The sequence below is a fragment of the Oncorhynchus mykiss genome, chromosome 18 (assembly GCF_013265735.2).
Source record: "Oncorhynchus mykiss isolate Arlee chromosome 18, USDA_OmykA_1.1, whole genome shotgun sequence".
Lineage (NCBI taxonomy): Eukaryota > Metazoa > Chordata > Actinopteri > Salmoniformes > Salmonidae > Oncorhynchus > Oncorhynchus mykiss.
The window spans coordinates 52,731,025-52,750,476 of record NC_048582.1 but is presented as its reverse complement, the minus strand read 5'-3'; the positions used below and the strand labels follow the sequence as shown (position 1 = coordinate 52,750,476).

Sequence of the window (19,452 nt, the reverse complement as noted above, 5' to 3'; positions counted from 1 at the left end):
CACTCTCCGCTAGCCAATGGGATTGCTCTCTCACTGTTCGTTAGCCAATCCGCTGGTTGTGCTCACCGCGTCCACTGCAACTCCTTCCCTCTTTTTCCCTGCGTGGTCTATATACGATTACACACACACACTGACCACACACACACACACACACTGACCACACACACACACACACTGACCACACACACACACCATTTTTACAGCATCCCCCCCTTCCTCCGCCTCTTTCTTTCTCACTAACCCCGCCCACTAGGGTTCCCCCGCTCCCCTCTAACGCCACTCCCCATCCCCTCCTCCTGCCGGCGTTTGGAGTGTCTTCCCCCACCCGCTCTCCGTACACCACTTAGTGTGCTCCCCTGCCGCCCCAACCCCTCGTCCTGCCCCTCGTCTGACGGTACCGGTTGTGACTTTCAGCGAGAATCCGGATCTAGGGTCTATGGAACGGCAGAATCCGGTATAAGCTCAGCCTCCTTCAAGGTACACCTCACTGTCACACACTCTCTTTCTCTCCTTCTCTCCTTCTCTTCTGTGTGTAGAGACAGAGGAACTCTTATAAGAACCAGGTGTGGTTCTTATAAGAGGGCTGTAGTGTAATCCTTATCTTCACAGTGCATCACATTGATATTAATGCACAATACCACCTGTTTCAGTTCAGAGGTACTCTGACTTCAGTCGGGAAGCACCTTGTGTGCACTGAACACATATCTGTGCGCGCATGTGATGAGAGGGTGGGTGGGTGGGTACGCATGAGTGTGTGTGTGTTAGGGTGACCACATTTAAAATACCCAAATGCGTGACCACAGGATGATTTTGCGGGACAGTGTAGACTATGTCATTTTGTTGCACTGAACTAACTAATTTAAGCACACCAGCCACCCCTAGTCTATTATTTTTCCTCACATTAAATGTGGTGATGCAGAAAGGAGAGACCACTTGTGGCTGTTTTATGAAAATCTGGGAATATTTGGCCAAGAGAACATTTCTGGTTGGTCTCAGAATGTAAAACAGTTAGGAATGAAGACTTTTTTCTTACGGGATTGAGTGAAGAAGCAGCAAATATGTTTAATGAGAAACTAATGAGCATGGAGACCTTATCTTTCAGTGTAATACGGCTGTTTACTTAGTTGTAGCTCTTCATCGAGATGGTTGTAAGTAGTGAAGCGTAACTGTCCTCCAAGTTTAACTGGAATTTGTACCGAAAGGATTTGAAAAATGTCATTGATTTACGATTTTATTTTAATTAAACCTTTATTTAACCAGGCAAATAAGTAAAGACGGCCTAGCAAAAGGACTCCTGCGGGGAAGGGGGATTTTTTAAAAGTCGTTAGCTGCGGCGAACTGAAAAGAGGAGCGACCCATGGATGTGTGTGCTTTGGGGACCTTTAACAGAATGTGACTGCCAGAGCAGGTGTTGAATGTGGAGCATGAGGGCTACAGTAGATATCTCAGATAGGTGGGAATGAGGCCTAAGAGGGTTTTATAAATAAGTATCAACCAGTGGGTTTTGCAATGGGTATACAGAGATGACCAGTTTACAGAGGAGTATAGAGTGCAGTGATGTGTCCTATAAGGAGCATTGGTGGCAAATCTGATGGCCGAATGATAAAGAACATCTAGCCGTTTGAGAGCACCCTTACCTGCCGATCAATAAATGATGTCTCTGTAATCTAGCATGGGTAGGATGGTCATCTGAATCAGAATTGATTTGGCAGCTGGGGGTGAAAGAGGAGCGATTACAATAGAGGAAACCAAGTCTAGATTTAACTTTAGCCTGCAGCTTTGATATGTGCTGAGAGAAGGACAGTGTACCGTCTAGCCATACTCCCAAGTACTTTTATGAGGTGACTACCTCAAGCTCTATACCCTCAAAGGCAGTAATCACACCTGTGGGGAGAGGGACATTCTTCTTACCAAACCACATGACCTTTGTTTTGGAGGTGTTCAGAACAAGATTAAGGGCAGAGAAAGCTTGCTGGACACTAAGAAAGCTTTGTAGAGCGTGTAACACAAAATCCCGGGAGGGGCCAGCTGAGTGTAAGACTGTATCATCTGCATATAAATGGATGAGAGAGCTTCCTACTGCCTGAGCTATGTTGATGTAAATTGAGAAGAATGTGGGGCCTAGGATTGAGCCTTGGGGTACTCCCTTGGTGACGGGCAGTGGCTGAGACAGCAGAATTTCTGACTTTATACACTGCACTCTTTGAGGGGAGGTAGCCGAAGAAGACCCCTCAGAGACATCAATACTGGGCTTACCCGGCCCACAAGAATTGAATAGTCTATCGTATCAAAAGCTTTGGCCAAGTCAATAAAAATAGCAGCACAACATTGCTTAGAATCAAGGGCAATGGTGATGTCATTGAGGACCTTTAAGGTTGCAGTGACACATGCATAACCTGAGCGGAAACCAGATTGCATACCAGAGAGAATACTATAGGCATCAAGAAAGCCAGTCAGTTAATTATTGACAAGTTTTTCCAATACTTTTGATAAACAAGGCATAATAGAAATAGGCCTATAACAGTTAGGATCAGCTTGATCTCCCCCTTTAAATAAAGGACGAACCGTGGCTGCCTTCCAAGCAATGGGAAGGGAGGTTAAAAGGGTCGGCCATAGGCTTGGTGACGATGGGGGCAGCAACCTTAAAGAATAAATCATCTGACCCAGATGTTTTTTTGGGGGGTCAAGTTTCAGGAGCTCCTTTAGCACCTCGGACTCAGTGACTACCTGTAGGGAGAAACCTTGTAGCGGGGCAGGGGAAAAAGAGGGAGGCGCATCGGGGCAAGGAGGCATGGCTGAGTCAAATAGGAATCCTGACTTAATGACTTAGACACACAGAGAGAACTGTTCCTTAAAGTAACTAACTTTGGCCTTCCGGATAGCCTGACTGCACTTATTTCTCATTTGCCTGAACAAGAGCCAGTCAGCCTGAGTATGCGTGTGCCGAGCCTTTTGCCAAATGCAATTCTTGAGATGGAGTAACTCTGCAAAATCACAGTCGAACCAGGGGCTGAACCTGTTTTTAATTCCCCCCAAAATTATGGGGGCGTGTTTGTTAATTAACAATACCACTGAAAATATAAAAATATTACATTGGCATTGGCCTACGTCTCGTCTTGCACTGCACAGAATATCAGATCTCAACAATGATTGAAGAAGTGTTTAACATCACCACTACCACATCCTTTTAATATATAGGCCTGTCTTTTCATAAGCGCAACGTGACTGCAAGAGACCGGTTGGAATGTCTGACTGAAATACCGGACAAATCTAACATTTGTGGTGATTGAAGTTGTTGATAAAATACGGGACAAGATTGTTTGGTTGAGGGACAAAGGGACAAAATGCGGGTCTGTCCCGCACAATCTGGGACATGTGGTCACCCTAGTGTGTGTGTGTGCTTCCCAGGATGCTAACTGTTGTATGTTTCTCTCCCCTCCATGCCTCTCCTCTGGAACTCTCTGTAGAGAGTAAGTCTAGACAACGTTTATTTTACGTTCAATTAACGTTTGATTAACGCTTGTGTGGTTGTGACACTAACCTGGTACTCTGATTGGAGACTAATCTTGAATTCATTGATTAATCTGGCTAGTGGTAATCTGACTGGGTGGCTAATTTAATGGTTTCCAAGGCAACCACAGACTCACTCACTAACCGACCCGGTGATGTCACAGCTCACAGCTGTGACATCACTATGACATCATGACGCCCTGTGATTGGTGTCTGAGTCCCTGCTGTTTTGCAGGTGACAGCCAATCAGCATGTGTGTTTAGTGAATACTGAATATTGATTGTGTATTGGTGAAACATAATTCTGCTTGCTGCACGCTGATTAGAGTGAGTGGTTGATAGGCTGAGGGAAGCAATTCCATTCAATTAACCAATCTCATAGTATCCATAGTACGTGTGTCTCACTCATGTTTGTGTGCATGAACATTTTCCTCTCTCTTCTAAGAGTGTGTGTGTGTGTGTGTGTGTGTTTACAATGTGTCTAACCCATGTCCCCTGTCTCTCCCAAGGTGTTCAGTATGTTCTTAGAGACCCTAGTGGACTTTGTCCTGGTGCACAGAGAAGACCTGCAGGACTGGCTGTTCGTCCTGCTCACCCAGCTGCTGAAGAAGATGGGAGCTGACCTGCTGGGATCAGTACAGGCCAAGGTCCAGAGAGCACTGGACATCACACGGTCAGTGGGTGTGTGTATAGTGTGTGTATTTGTAAAGTTTGTGTGTGCATATATCTTGCATGTGTGTCTGTAATGTGTGTGTGTCTGTAATGTGTGTATATAAACTCAGCAACAACAAAAAAACGTCCCCTCACTGTCAACTGCGTTAATGTTCAGCAAATTTAACATGTGTAAATATTTGTATGAATATAACAAGATTCAACAACTGAGACACAACTGAACAAGTTCCACAGACATGTGACTAACATAAATGGAATAATGTGTCCCTGAACAAAGGGGGGGTCAAAATCAAAAGTAACAGTCTGGTGTGGCCACCAGCTGCATTAAGTATTGCAGTGCATCTCCTCATGGACTGCACTCCGAAACTGGAGCAGCAGCACGATCAGGTGGACTGGGGACAGCAAGGAGTCATCAGGCCAGGTAGTCCTGAGGCATGGTCCTAGGGCTATGGTCCTCCGAGAGAAAGAAAGACAATTATTTAAATTCACACAGGACACCGGATAAGACAGGAGAAATACTCCAGATATAACAGACTGACCCTAGCCCCCCGACACAAACTATTGCAGCATAAATACTGAAGGCTGAGACAGGAGGGGTCAGGAGACACTGTGGCCCTGTCCGACGATACCCCCGGACAGGGCCAAACAGGCTGGATATAACCCCACCCATTTTGCCAAAGCACAGCCCCCACACCACTAGAGGGATATCTTCAACCACCAACTTACCATCCTGAGATCAGGCCGAGTATAGCCCACGAAGATCTCCCCCACGGCACGAACCCAAGTGGGGGCGCCAACCCAGACAGGAAGATCACATCAGTGACTCAACCCACTCAAGTGACGCACCCCTCCTAGGGACGGCATGGAAGAGCACCAGTAAGCCAGTGACTCAGCCCCTGTAATAGGGTTTGATGCAGAGAATCCCAGTTGAGAGAGGGGAACCGGCCAGGCAAAGACAGCAAGGGCGGTTCGTTGCTCCAGTGCCTTTCCGTTCACCTTCACACTCCTGAGCCAGACTACACTCAATCATAGGACCTACCGAAGAGATGAGTCTTCAATAAAGACTTAAATGTCGAGACCGAGTCTGTGTCTCTCACATGGATAGGCAGACCATTCCATAAATATTGAGTTCTAAAGGAGAAAGCCCTGCCTCCAGCTGTTTGCTTAGAAATTCTAGGGACAGGAGGCCTGCGTCTTGTGACCGTAGCGTACGTGTAGGTATGTACGGCAGGACCAAATCAGAGAGATAGGTAGGAGCAAGCCCATGTAATGCTTTGTAGGTTAGCAGGAAAACCTTGAAATCAACCCTAGCCTTAACAGGAAGCCAGTGTAGGGAGGCTAGCACTGGAGTAATATGATCACATTTTTTGGTTCTAGTCAGGATTCTAGCAGCCGTATTTAGCACTAACTGAAGTTTATTTAGTGCTTTATCCAGGTAGCTGGAAAGTAGAGCATTGCAGTGGTCTAACCTAGAAGTAACAAAAGCATGGATCCATTTTTCTGCAAAATTTTTGATTTTTGTATTGTTAAGTAGATGGGATGAGGCTGTCCTTGAAACAGTTTTGATATGTTCGTCAAAAGAGAGATCAGGGTCCAGAGTAACGCAGAGGTCCTTCAGTTTTATTTGAGACGACTGTACAACCATCAATACATATATAACGTGTGTGTCTGTAATGTGCGTGTATATAAAGTGTGTGTCTATAATGTGTGTGTCTGTAATGCTTGTATATAACGTGTGTGTGTGTGTGTGTGTGTGTGTGTGTGTGTATATAAAGTGTGACTATAATATGCGTGTATATAACGTGTGTGTGTCTGTAATGCGTGTATATAACGTGTGTCTGTAATATGCGTGTATATAACGTGTGTGTCTGTAATATGCGTGTATATAACGTGTGTGTGTGTGTCTGTAATATGCGTGTATATAACGTGTCTGTAATATGCGTGTATATAACGTGTGTGTGTGTCTGTAATATGCGCGTATATAACGTGTGTCTGTAATATGCGTGTATATAACGTGTGTGTCTGTAATATGCGTGTATATAACGTGTGTGTGTGTCTGTAATATGCGTGTATATAACGTGTGTGTCTGTAATGCGTGTATATAACGTGTGTCTGTAATATGCGTGTATATAACGTGTGTGTCTGTAATATGCGTGTATATAACGTGTGTGTGTGTCTGTAATATGCGTGTATATAACGTGTGTCTGTAATATGCGTGTATATAACGTGTGTGTCTGTAATATGCGTGTATATAACGTGTGTGTGTGTCTGTAATATGCGTGTATATAACGTGTGTCTGTAATATGCGTGTATATAACGTGTCTGTAATATGCGTGTATATAACGTGTCTGTAATATGCGTGTATATAACGTGTGTGTGTGTCTGTAATATGCGCGTATATAACGTGTGTCTGTAATATGCGTGTATATAACGTGTGTGTGTCTGTAATATGCGTGTATATAACGTGTGTGTCTGTAATATGCGTGTATATAACGTGTGTGTCTGTAATATGCGTGTATATAACGTGTGTGTCTGTAATATGCGTGTATATAACGTGTGTGTGTGTCTGTAATATGCGTGTATATAACGTGTGTGTCTGTAATATGCGTGTATATAACGTGTGTGTGTCTGTAATATGCGTGTATATAACGTGTGTGTGTCTGTAATGTGTGTACAGTGGCAACAAAAAAGTATGTGAACCCTTTGGAATTACCTGGATTTCTGCATAAATTTGTCAAATTTGATCTGATTTTCATCTTCGTCACAACAATAGACAAACACATTATGCTTAAACTAAAAACACATTATTGTATTTTTCTGAGGTTGATGTTAAGAATTATAGTGTCAGCTAAGACTTACAGAAATCTCTGGAACATGCTAACATCTCTGTTGACGAGTACAATACGTAAAACACTAAACATGAATGGTGTTCATGGGAGGACACCACGGAAGAAGTTACTGCTGTCCCAGAAAAACATTTCTGCACGTCTGAAGTTTGCAAAAGAGCAACTGGATGTTCCACAGCGCTACTGGCAAAATATTCTGTGGACAGATGAAACTATAGGAACACAACACTGGAGGAAAAAAGGCCCAGCACACCAACATCAAAATCTCATCCCAACTGTAAAGTATGGTGGAGGGAGCATCATGGTTTGGGCTGCTTTGCTGCCTCGGGGCCTGGACAGCTTGCTATCATCGACAGAAAAATAATTCCCAAGTTTATCAAGACATTTTTCATGAGAATGTAAGGCTATCTGTCCGCCAATAGAAGCCCAACAGAAGTTGGGTGATGCAACAGGATAACAACCCGTAAGACAGAAGTAAATCTACAACAGAACGGCTTCAACAGAAGGAAATACACCTTCTGGAGTGGCCCAATCAGAGTCCTGACCTAAACCGGATTTAAAATGCTGTGGCATGACCTCAAATGAGCGGTTCACACCGGACATCCCAAGAATATTGCTGAACTGAAACCGTCTTGTAAAGATGAATGGTCCAAAATTCCTCCCGTTGTGCAGGTCTGATCCGCAACTACAGAAAATGTTTGGTTGAGGTTATTGCTGCCAAAGGAGGGTCAACCTGTTATTAAATCCAAGGGTTCACATGCTTTTCCCACCCTGCACTGTGAATGTTTACACGGTGTGTTCAATAAAGACATGAAAACATGTAATTGTTTGTGTTATTAGTTTAAGCAGACTGTGTTTGTCTATTGTTGTGACTTAGGTGAAGATCAGATTTTCTGACTAATTTATGCAGAAATCCAGGTAATTCTAAAGGGTTCACATAATTTTTCTTCCAACTGTATATATAACGTTGTGTGTCTGTAATGTGTGTGTGTCTGTAGTGTGTGTGTGTGTGTGTATTTTCATCATAGGTACACTTCAACTATGACAGACAAAATGAGGGAAAAAAATCCAGAAAATCACATTGTAGGATTTTTAATGAATTTATTTGCAAATTACAGTGGAACAAGTATTTGGTCACCTACAAACAAGCAAGATTTCTGTCTCTCACAGACCTGTAACTTCTTCTTTAAGAGGCTCCTCTGTCCTCCACTCGTTACTTGTATTAATGGCACCTATTTGAACTTGTTATCAGTATAAGAGACACCTGTCCACAACCTCAAACAGTCACACTCCAAACTCCAATATGGCCAAGACCAAAGAGCTGTCAAAGGACACCAGAAACAAAATTGTAGACCTGCACCAGGCTGGGAAGACTGAATCTGCAATAGGTAAGCAGCTTGGTTTGAAGAGATCAACTGTGGGAGCAATTATTAGGAAATGGAAGACATACAAGACCACTGATAATCTCCCTCGATCTGGGGCTCCACGCAAGATCTCACCCCGTGGGGTCAAAATGATCACAAGAACAGTGAGCAAAAATCCCAGAACCACACGGGGGGACCTAGTGAATGACCTGCAGAGAGCTGGGACCAAAGTAACAAAGCCTACCATCAGTAACACACTACGCCGCCAGGGACTAAAATCCTGCAGTGACAGACGTGTCCCCCTGCTTAAGCCAGTACATGTCCAGGCCCGTCTGAAGTTTGCTAGAGAGCATTTGGATGATCCAGAAGAAGATTGGGAGAATGTCAAATGGTCAGATGAAACCAACATAGAACTTTTTGGTAAAAACTCAACTCGTCGTGTTTGGAGGACAAAGAATGCTGAGTTGCATCCAAAGAACACCATACCTACTGTGAAGCATGGGGGTGGAAACATCATGCTTTGGGGCTGTTTTTCTGCAAAGGGACGACTGATCCGTGTAAAGGAAAGAAGGAATGGGGCCATGTATCGTGAGATTTTGAGTGAAAACCTCCTTCCATAAGCAAGGACATTGAAGATAAAACGTGGCTGGGTCTTTCAGCATGACAATGATCCCAAACACACTGCCCGGGCAACGAAGGAGTGGCTTCGTAAGAAGCATTTCAAGGTCCTGGAGTGGCCTAGCCAGTCTCCAGATCTCAACCCCATAGAAAATCTTTGGAGGGAGTTGAAAGTCTGTGTTGCCCAGCAACAGCCCCAAAACATCACTGCTCTAGAGGAGATCTGCATGGAGGAATGGGCCAAAATACCAGCAACAGTGTGTGAAAACCTAGTGAAGACTTACAGAAAATGTTTGACCTCTGTCAATGCCAACAAAGGGTATATAACAAAGTATTGAGAAACTTTTGTTATTGACCAAATACTTATTTTCCACCATAATTTGCAAATAAATTCATTAAAAATCCTACAATGTGATTATCTGGATTTTCTTTCTCGTTTTGTCTGTCATAGTTGAAGTGTACCTATGATGAAAATTACAGGCCTCATCTTTTTAAGTGGGAGAACTTGCACAATTGGTGGCTGACTAAATACTTTTTTGCCCGTGTGTGTGTGCGTGTGTGTAATATGCGTATATATAACACGCGTGCATAATATCTCCCCTACAGAGAGTCTTTCCCCAACGACCTCCAGTTCACTATCCTCATGAGGTTCACTGTGGACCAGACTCAGACACCAAACCTCAAGGTACATGTCTGTCTGTCTGTCTGTTTAGGGGGGTAGATGTTTTGTGTATGTATGAAGAAACAGATGGACTGAGTGAGAAGAGGAAGGGGGAGTAAAAGGGATGTAGGGAGGGTTGAAAGGCAGGGACAGCCTCTCCGTGGCCAGACTCACCTACTGTCTCAGCAACCACGGTAACTATTGTATCAGTAACCATGGTAACCACTTTTCTGATATCACGGCTGTTTAACACTGGCTCCGCTCCCTACCCACCCGATCCCTGGACTCTGATTGGATAGCGACTGATATGCCTCCAATTAAACCCGCCAACCACTGGCTTTGCTCTCTGCAGTCTGAGCCCGCCTCACCTCCCCTTCCTCGCTGCCTCTCTATCCTCACCCCTCCCTTTCCTCCATCTTCTCCCTCCTCTCACTTTGTATTTCCCTTTATACACTTGTTCGCTCCCTCCCTCCCTTTCCTCTCCCCTTCCACCTCCTTCACTTTCATTACCTCACCTTCCTCAATCTTCTTCTCCTTCCTTCACTCTTCACCTCACCTTCCCTTGCTATGCTTTCCCTTCTCTCATTTTCTTATGTAATTTTCACTCCTCTCATCCCTGTCCCAGTGTGTGTCCATCTGTCTCTGTCTTGCCTCCTCTCTCCCTCCCCTACATCCTCTTCCTCCCTCCCCATCTCCCCTTCCTCCCCTACATCCTCTTCCTCCCTCCCCATCTCCCCTTCCTTCCCTCACCTACCTTCTCCTCTAACCTCTCCTCTCTCTCCCCCTACCTTTCTCCCACCTCCCCTCTCCCCCCTTCCTCTCTCCTCACTCTCCGTCCCTCCCCCTCCCTCTCTCTCTAAGCCTGTGGGGAGGAGGGGAACGTGTTGTGGGCGGCGCAACATTAAATTGATTCCCCCTGCTTCAAGAACCATGAGGCGCGATGTTAAATTGCTCCCCCCTGCCACGAGAGCCCCCAGGGGGCACCACGCCTGCTGCTCTCTGAACGAGCAGGTCTCAGCCTGGAACCAATCTTCCCAGGTCAGTGTGCTCAGGGGGGAGCATTTTTATGACGCGCACACTGAGGAGCAGGCGGTCGGTCGATGAAGTGTTTTGAATAGAGGAAGAGTGAGACAGAGATGGACTTTTTTTTTTAAAGGAGTGAAAATATTATAAAAGATAAACTAATGTGAGAACGAAGAACGAATGTAAATGGTGGCTCTTTTTCCTTTAGTTTTCATTTGTCTTTATTTTTTTCTCCCCCCTCCGCCGCCTCCATGATAGCTGCCTGACTACAACTGTGAAGGAGACTAGCATCTTACTGCACCTTCTTTGTTGTTGTGGATGTTTACTTTGTGTTGCAGAGTAGAACTAGTTTCAGCTCAGAGTTAGGAAACTCCTGGGATGATCCATGAACCACACAGACAGAAGGTGTGTATAACAGTGGGTTCTCTAACCTTTTATACTCTGAATGTGTGTCCAGGTGAAGGTGGCTGTTCTGAAGTACATTGAGACCTTGACCCTGCAGATGGAGCCGCAGGACTTTGTGAACTCCAGTGAGACGCGCCTGGCTGTGTCTCGCATCATCACCTGGACCACAGAGCCAAAGAGCTCCGACGTCAGGAAGGTACCTTACAGACATTTCTGTATGAGGCAATTTGTTGATTATTGGTTGACGCAAACTTTGATTGGTTTCTGATGTGTGTGTGTCCTGTCTGTCTGTCTGTCTGTCTGTCTGTCTGTTCGTTCGTTCTAGGCTGCCCAGTCGGTGTTGATCTCGTTGTTTCAGTTGAACACTCCAGAGTTCACCATGCTGCTGGCAGCTCTGCCCAAGACCTTCCAGGATGGCGCCACCAAACTGCTACAGAACCACCTGAGGAACACAGGCAATGCTGCACAGGTAACGACACCTGGCCTTGGCTGTACCCCTCCCAGCAGGTAATGACACCTTGCCTTGGCTGTACCCCTCCCAGCCTGGCCTGATGAAGGATCTTAGGAGTTGGGAAACTAAAAAGTCCTAGCATGTACTTGATGCTATTATGTGTTACTCTCTCCCCCAGGCCCCGACAGGAAGCCCTCTTACACGCCACACCCCCCGCTCTCCTGCCAGCTGGTCCAGCCCCCTCACCTCTCCTACCAATACATCACAGAACACATCCTCACCCAGGTAACATACACACACCTCCCAATGTACACGCACACCCAGGTTACACACACAGACCTCAGAACACACCTAGGTAACACACCCAGACCTCAGAACACACTCATATAATGTTGACCTATTGTGATAGTATAATGACTGATGTGTTGTTGTGTGCAGTGCATTTGACTACGACACAGAGAACATGAACTCAGAGGACATCTACAGTAGTCTGAGAGGAGTTACAGAGGCCATCCAGAACTTCTCCGTCCGTAGCCAGGAAGACATGAACGAACCGGTCAGACGGAGGGAAGGAGAGGAGGTGGGGAGTGTGTGTGTGTGTGTGGAACCGACGTGATGGGATGCATCTTAGAAAGGATTATTTATAGTCAGGTGAATTCTGGGGGTTTAAGCTTTCACACACAATGTTCCTGAGAACATATATGTCCTGCCACTCCCCTTGTTGTGTGTGAGAGACACTGAACCGCATAACCTTCTGACCCCAACTGTTATCGCACTGTCTGGTGTCAAAGCATCTCATCCCTACCTTTCTAACAAAGTGGATTTCACCGGAAATAGCTTTTTTATCTGGTGGTGTAAGTTAATATCAGGGAAAAAATAACACATTCAGTATTTTTACAGGTTAAAATACACTACTTGACCAAAAGTATTTGGACACCTGCTCGTCGAACATCTCATTCCAAAATCATGGACATTAATATGGAGTTGGTCCCCCGTTTGCTGCTATAACAGCCTCCACTCTTCTGGGAATATCTTCACTAGATGTTGGAACATTGCTGCTATAACAGCCTCCACTCCTCTGGGAAGGCTCTCCACAAGATGTTGGAACATTGCTGCGGGGACTTGCTACCAGTCAGCTACGAGCATTAGTGAGGTCGGGCACTGATGTTGGGCAATTAGGCCTGGCTCGCAGTCTGCGTTCCAATTCATCCCAAAGGTGTTCGATGGGGTTGAGGTCAGGAATCTGAATAGGCCAGTCAAATTCCTCCACACTGATCTCAACAAACCATTTGTGTATGGATCTCGCTTAGTGCACGGGGCATTGTCATGCTGAAACAGGAAAGGGCCTTACCCAAACTGTTGCCACAAAATTGGAAGCACAGAATCATCTAGAATATCATTGTATGCTGTAGCGTTTAGATTTCCCTTCACTGGAACTAACGGGCCTAGACCGAACCATAAACTGTCCCAGACCATTATTCCTCCTCCACCAAACTTTACAGTTGGCACTATGCATTGGGCCAGGTGGCATTTTCCTGACATCCTCCAAACCCAGATTCGTCCTCTGGACTGCCAGATGGTGAAGCTTGATTCATCACTCCAGAGAACTCGTTTCCACTGCTCCAGAGTCCAATAGCAGCTTTACACTACTCCAGCCGACTCTTGGTATTGCGCATTGTGATCTTAGGCTTGTGTTCGGCTGCTCGGCCATGGAAACCCATTTTATTAAACTCCCGAAAAAACAGTTATTGGGCTGACGTTGGTTCCAGAGGCAGTTTGGAACTCAGGAGGGAATGTTGTAACCGAGGGCAGATGATTTTTACGCACTTCAGCACTCGGCGGTCCATTTCTGTGAGCTTGTGTGGCCTACCACTTCGCGGTTGAGTCATTGTTGCTCCTAGACATTTCCACTTCACAATAACAACACTTACAGTTGACCGGGGCAGCTCTAGCAGAGCAGAAATCTAACGAACTGACTTGTTGGAAAGGAGGCATCCTATGACAGTGCCACGTTGAAAGTCACTGAGCTCTTAAGTAAGGCCATTCTACTGCCAATGTTTGTCTATGGAGATTGCATGGCTGTGTGCTCGATTTTATATACCTGTCAGCAACGGGTGTGGCTAAAATGGCTGAATCCAATAATTTGAAGGGGTGTCCACATACTTTTGTATATATAGTGTAGGTTGTGATGGGAGTATCGTGCGTGTGTGTCCGAGTGCGTACAGTATGTGAGATGTTATTCATTATGACACCCCTCTCCGTGGTATGTTTCAAGGAAGGGCAATGTCCAAGCTGACATTTCCTCTAGAGGTCAGTCTGAAACCTGACCCGGCCACTCATCCTCAACCTGCCAATCAGAGCTCAACTGACTCCATCACCTGACCCGTCAGGGGGTTTTCTGGTTTGAGTGAAAATATTAACAGGAACTGTAACAGATCTTATATCTCTCCTCATTCCATCCATAGAATGATAAAAACCCTAACCCACACACACCACTGTGTGTGCGTGCATGCGATGACAGCACTTGACAGCGCTTACATTTCTGTCTATGTCTGTCTGAAACATACCACCGTGTGTCTCCCTCTCTCCCCCTCCCTCAGGGTGGTAGTGCTGGTGCTGACCAGGTGGATGGAGGTCGTACAGCTCTGGACAACAAGACGTCTCTCCTCAACACCCCCCTGCTCTCCTCTTCTCCCCGGGGGTCCCGTGACCCCTTCACTGACTCCCCCTTCAAACACAGCGTCATAGATACTTCACTAGACGAATCAGACCAGCAAACTGACGGTACACACAAACACACATACAGTACCAGTCAAAAGATTGGAAACACCTACTCATTCCAGGTTTTTTTTTTTTTTGTTGTACAATTTTGTACTTTGTAGAATAGTACTGAGACATCAAAACTATGAAATAACACATATGGAATCGTCTAGTAACCAAAAAAGTATTTTAACAAATCCAAATATATTTTATATTTGAGATTCTTCAAAGTGGCTACCCTTTGCCTTGATGACAGCTTTGCACACTCTAGGCATTTTCTCAACCAGCTTCATGAGGAAGTCACCTGGAATGCATTTCAATTAATGGGTATGCCTTGTTAAATGTTAATTTGTGGAATTTCTTTCCTTAATGCGTTTGAGCCAATCAGTTGTGTTGTAACATATAGTAGAGTTGGTATACAGAAGATAGCCCTATTTGGTAAAAAAAAAGTCCATATTATGGCAAGAACAGCCCAAATAAGCAAAGAGAAACGACAGTCCATCATTACTTTAAGACATGAAGGTCAGTCAATCTGGAAAATGTCAAGAACTTTTAAAGTTTCTTCAAGTGCAGTCACAAAAACCATCCAGCTCTATGATGAAACTGTCTCTCATGAGGACCGCCACAGGAAAATAAGACCCAGAGTTACCTCTGCTGCAGAGGATAAGTTCATTAGAGTTACCAGCCTAAGAGAGGCCTCTCAACATCAACTGTTCAGAGGAGACTGTGTGAATCAGACCTTAGTGGTCGAATTGCTGCAAAGAAACCACTATTGAAGGACAGCAATAAGAAGAAGAGACTTGCTTGGGCCAAGAAACACGAGCAATGGACATTAGACCGGTGGAAATCGGTCCTTTTGGTCTGATGAGTCCAAATTTGAGACAGCCATGTCTTTGTGAGACGCAGAGTAGGTGAACGGATGATCTCCGCATGGGAGGTTACCACTGTGAAGCATGGAGGAGGTGGTGTGGGGGTGTTTTACTGGTGACACAGTCAGTGATTTATTTACAATTCAAAGTACACTTAACCAGCGTGGCTACCACAGCATCCTGCAGCGATACGCCATCCAATCTGATTAGTGGAACTTAGTCCCACTATCATTTGTTTTTCAACAGGACAGTGACCCAACACACCTCCAGGCTGTGTAAGGGCAATTTGACCAAGAAGGAGAGTGATGGAGTGCTGCATCAGATGACCTGGCCTCAACAATCACCTGACCTCAAACCAATTGAGATGGTTTGGGACGAGTTGGACCACAGAGTGAAAGAAAAGCAGCCAACAAGTGCTCAGCGTATGTGGGTACTCCTTCAAGGCTATTGGAAAAGCAATTCAGGTGAAGCTGGTTGAGAGAATGCCAAGTGTGCTGAACTGTCATCAAGGCAAAGGGTGGCTACTTTGAAGAATCTAAAATATATTTTGAGTTGTATAACATGTTTTTGGTTACTACATGATTCCATATGTTATTTAATCGGTTTGATGTCTTCAGTATTATTCAACGATGTAGAAAATAGTAAAAAATAAAGAAAAACTCTTGAATGGCTACGTGTCAACTTTTGACTGGTACTGTATATTCATTTCCACTAACACACACACACACACACACACACACGTATTCATACACACACACACACACACACACACAAAATGTATTGAAGTGTAATATGGGATAGATACTGATTGCCATCAATTTATCAATCTCAACCCCATTTGGCTGTTGCCCCTGACAGACAGCAGCATTGACCAATCAGAGCTGGTGTCTGAGCTGCTGAAGGAGCTGTCCAATCACAATGAGCGTGTGGAGGAGAGGAAGGCAGCGCTTTGTGAGCTCTTGAAGCTGATTCGAGAAAACACCCTGCAGGTCTCCTGGGATGAACACTTCAAAACCATCCTCCTGTTACTACTGGAGACGCTGGGGGACAGAGAGGTACACACACACACACACACACACTCAATATGTGCATCAATGCAACGAACACACTTTGACCAAACTCTCTCTCCCCTCTGCAGCATGTGATCAGGGCGTTAGCTCTGCGTGTTCTGAGGGAGATTCTGAGCCGCCAGCCCTGGAGGTTTAAGAACTATGCTGAACTCACCATCATGAAGGCCCTGGAGGCGCACAAGGACCCACACAAAGAGGTACACACACGCACGTACACACACACTCCTTATAATATACACACACTCCATATAATCTCTCGCACATGCACACATTTACACTGTTATAATCTCTCACATACACACATTTACACTGGTATAATCTCTCTCACATACACACATACATTCACTCTCCTACTGTCGTTCCTGTGTGTGTATAGGAGCTATTATAAATCTGGTACTATAACCCTGTTCCTGTGTCTGTAGGTGGTGCGAGCGGCAGAGGAGACTGCAGCCATGCTGGCGTCGTCCATCAGTCCAGACCAGTGTATCAAGGTGTTGTGTCCCATCATCCAGTCAGCTGACTACCCCATCAACCTGGCTGCCATCAAGATGCAGACTAAAGTTATAGAGAGGGTCCCCCATGAAGGACTAGTGAGCATGCTGCCTGAGATAGTCCCCGGACTCATACAGGTAACACACACACACATACATACAGGTAACACACACACACACACATACAGGTAACACACACACACACATACAGGTAACACACCCACACACACACATATAGGTAACACATCCTCGTTATTCAGGGTTATGACCCACTGTCATGTTATGGAGGGCTATAACCCTTCTGTCGTGTAATACAGGCTAATAACCCCTCTATGTCATGTTATGCAGGGTTATGACAACTCTGAGAGCAGTGTGAGGAAGGCCTGTGTATTCTGTCTGGTGGCTCTCTACGCAGTCATAGGGGAGGAGCTAAAACCTCACCTCAACCAACTGTCTGGCAGCAAAGTGAGTGACCATGCCCACTTTCTACTAACCAGACCCATTATCTGTGTTCCAATACATCCACGCTAGCATACTTCATTCTTAAATTCATCAATACATTTTATATTACTGGATCAGGAGGATTCCAGAAGAACTGCTTCAGTTCTACAACCCAAACTCTCTTCTCTCTCTCCAGTTGAAGTTGTTGAATCTGTACATCAAGCGTGCCCAGTCCGGCTCCAGTGGTGGTGAGCCCCCAGCAGACAGCCTATAGAACAGATGAACAGCCCACGGGACAACTATGGAGCTGCACTCTCCCTCTGGAGACTTAACACGGACACACAAGGACACACTCTTACATGGATGCACAAACACATACATGCTTACATGAACACACATGTGCACTTACTTACACGCTTACATGAACACACATACGCTTACATCTGCTTACACATAAACATGCTGATAAGAAGGCTCTGACACACACACACTGTCCTGGACCCCCCCCCCCCCCCTCTCCTGTTACCTCCAAGTCGCCTACTGCAGGGCACTCTGCAATGCACTCTGGGAAGAGAGGAGTGTTGTAGTTCCCTTCACTGACGTTGAAGATCCAACCTGCTCTCTGAGATTCACCCCTGACGTCGACACACCTCGCCCTCTGACCCCGATCTCACTCTGAAGCCTCAATGCTAACGGTTTTAACTTTGGTTTAACTTCCTGGTTTTAGTAGAATAGGGGAGGGGCCGGAACAGCAGCATGATGTAGCCACACCCCAGGCAAGATAAACAGATAGAGGGAGGGTAGAGGAGCATGTATGTGTGTGATAGGGGGGTGTATATCTGTGGTCAGTCAGCCTGTCCATCATAGTGGTTGAGTGGGTTTTAGCCGCTGAAACTGAAGGCAAATCTGAAATGGCACCCTAATCCCTACGTAGTGGACTACTTTTGGCCAGAGCTACATAGTGCCACTGCATACGGCTCTGGTCAAACTATAGGGAGTAGGGTGCAATTTTGTCTCAAAGCATTCTCTGTCCGTCGAATGGTGCTAGTTCCACCCTGTGGCAGTGGGAACATGGTAGGACCTTCCCTGCACAGCACTAATGCTCATAAGCAGGTCACAGTAGATCATAACTGCTCTTAGCAGCTACGTAGGCAGTGAGTGTGAGGTATAGGAGGCATAATGTGCTTGGCTATGCATGACGATGATTTTAACAAGATCTTTTTATCCGGAGCCTATTAACTGTCACAGTAGAAGGGAGGGGGTGAAATTAAAGTTAATGATGTCCACCCCTTTCAGAGGAGTCCATGGTACCTTCCACTGCTCCCCGCCATGTCTTGGATGAGCTCATTTCAGACAGAAAGAGAGGGAGAGGCTTATATACATCAAACTATGACCAGACATGGCTTATTATTATTAATATTATTATCACCTAGTGGATATGTAACTATACATGATATTATAAAAAAATGTAATAATATCCGATAACAACGTCATTTAGGAGAGTCCCTGAAGGACGTGTGCGCTCTGCATCCTGATCTATTTTATTTTCTGTTGCGCGTTCCGTAGTCTCTCTCACGTTAGTTTCCCCACCGGGGAGACATGTATTATTTACTGATCAGAAACTGTCGAGTCACCTTTCGCCCCCTCCTTCTCTTCTTTTTCCTTTCCTCTCTTCTGCTCCCTCTTCTTGTGACATTCTAGTCTTCACTGTGTTTCCCTCAGTGCATTTACAAAGCTGTGCTTACAATAAAATGAAAAATAAAGAAAACTTGTACAGACCATAATAAACATGGTTTCTGTCTCAGTTACTGTGAGGGACAACTGTTCAGCTAACACACACCACACACACGCGTGTTCTACAATTAAACCAAGTCATGTCCCTTGCGCACTGACTGGAATCAACTGGTAATTATTTACCAGAGGACAACACAGGGAAGATACTTCTTTCTGCTGGACAGTGTGTGTGAATGTCTAAATGTGAAAGCTGCAGAATAGATAGTCTACCTGAAGCTGAACTATAACCTCGTATTAGGCTCGGAATGTGTGGTTGAGAGAGGTAACTTAGTAGGCTGTAGTTGTTATTGGAACTGTCCTGGAAAGGACAATGTGAAAAGAAAATATCTAAGCCAGTAGAGAACAGTTTGGGTTGTCCCTTTAATGTGAACCGGCCCACATGTGTGGCCTTTCACATTTCCTCTCAAACTGAATTGAATTCTCTTGTTTATTTTGATCCAGTACAATGATCATACAGTGCAGAATGGAAAGTATTCGG

At 45.3% G+C, this 19,452-nt stretch overlaps 1 protein-coding gene across 50 annotated transcripts in view; it reads left to right on the top strand.

Moving 5' to 3' along the window:
- clasp2 (cytoplasmic linker associated protein 2) overlaps positions 1 to 18,968 on the top strand; it is a 93,464-nt gene extending 74,496 nt beyond the window's left edge. For 34 of the 50 annotated variants that reach the window (XM_036953191.1, XM_036953169.1, XM_036953174.1 and 31 more), the window contains 14 exons: positions 415 to 477; positions 3,468 to 3,470; positions 4,019 to 4,182; positions 9,616 to 9,694; positions 11,151 to 11,294; positions 11,424 to 11,567; positions 11,728 to 11,834; positions 11,988 to 12,129; positions 14,150 to 14,333; positions 16,037 to 16,233; positions 16,317 to 16,445; positions 16,671 to 16,877; positions 17,088 to 17,204; positions 17,377 to 18,968. In XM_036953191.1, coding sequence (XP_036809086.1) covers positions 415 to 477; positions 3,468 to 3,470; positions 4,019 to 4,182; positions 9,616 to 9,694; positions 11,151 to 11,294; positions 11,424 to 11,567; positions 11,728 to 11,834; positions 11,988 to 12,129; positions 14,150 to 14,333; positions 16,037 to 16,233; positions 16,317 to 16,445; positions 16,671 to 16,877; positions 17,088 to 17,204; positions 17,377 to 17,454 — 1,758 coding nt within the window. In that variant the 3' untranslated portion in view covers positions 17,455 to 18,968. Of the gene's footprint in view, positions 1 to 414; positions 478 to 3,467; positions 3,471 to 4,018; positions 4,183 to 9,615; positions 9,695 to 11,150; positions 11,295 to 11,423; positions 11,568 to 11,727; positions 11,835 to 11,987; positions 12,130 to 14,149; positions 14,334 to 15,424; positions 15,485 to 16,036; positions 16,234 to 16,316; positions 16,446 to 16,670; positions 16,878 to 17,087; positions 17,205 to 17,376 lie in introns of those variants that run through there. The other 16 variants (XM_036953187.1, XM_036953179.1, XM_036953210.1 and 13 more) reach the window with 4 other exon arrangements.
- Positions 18,969 to 19,452: the final 484 nt, after the last annotated feature.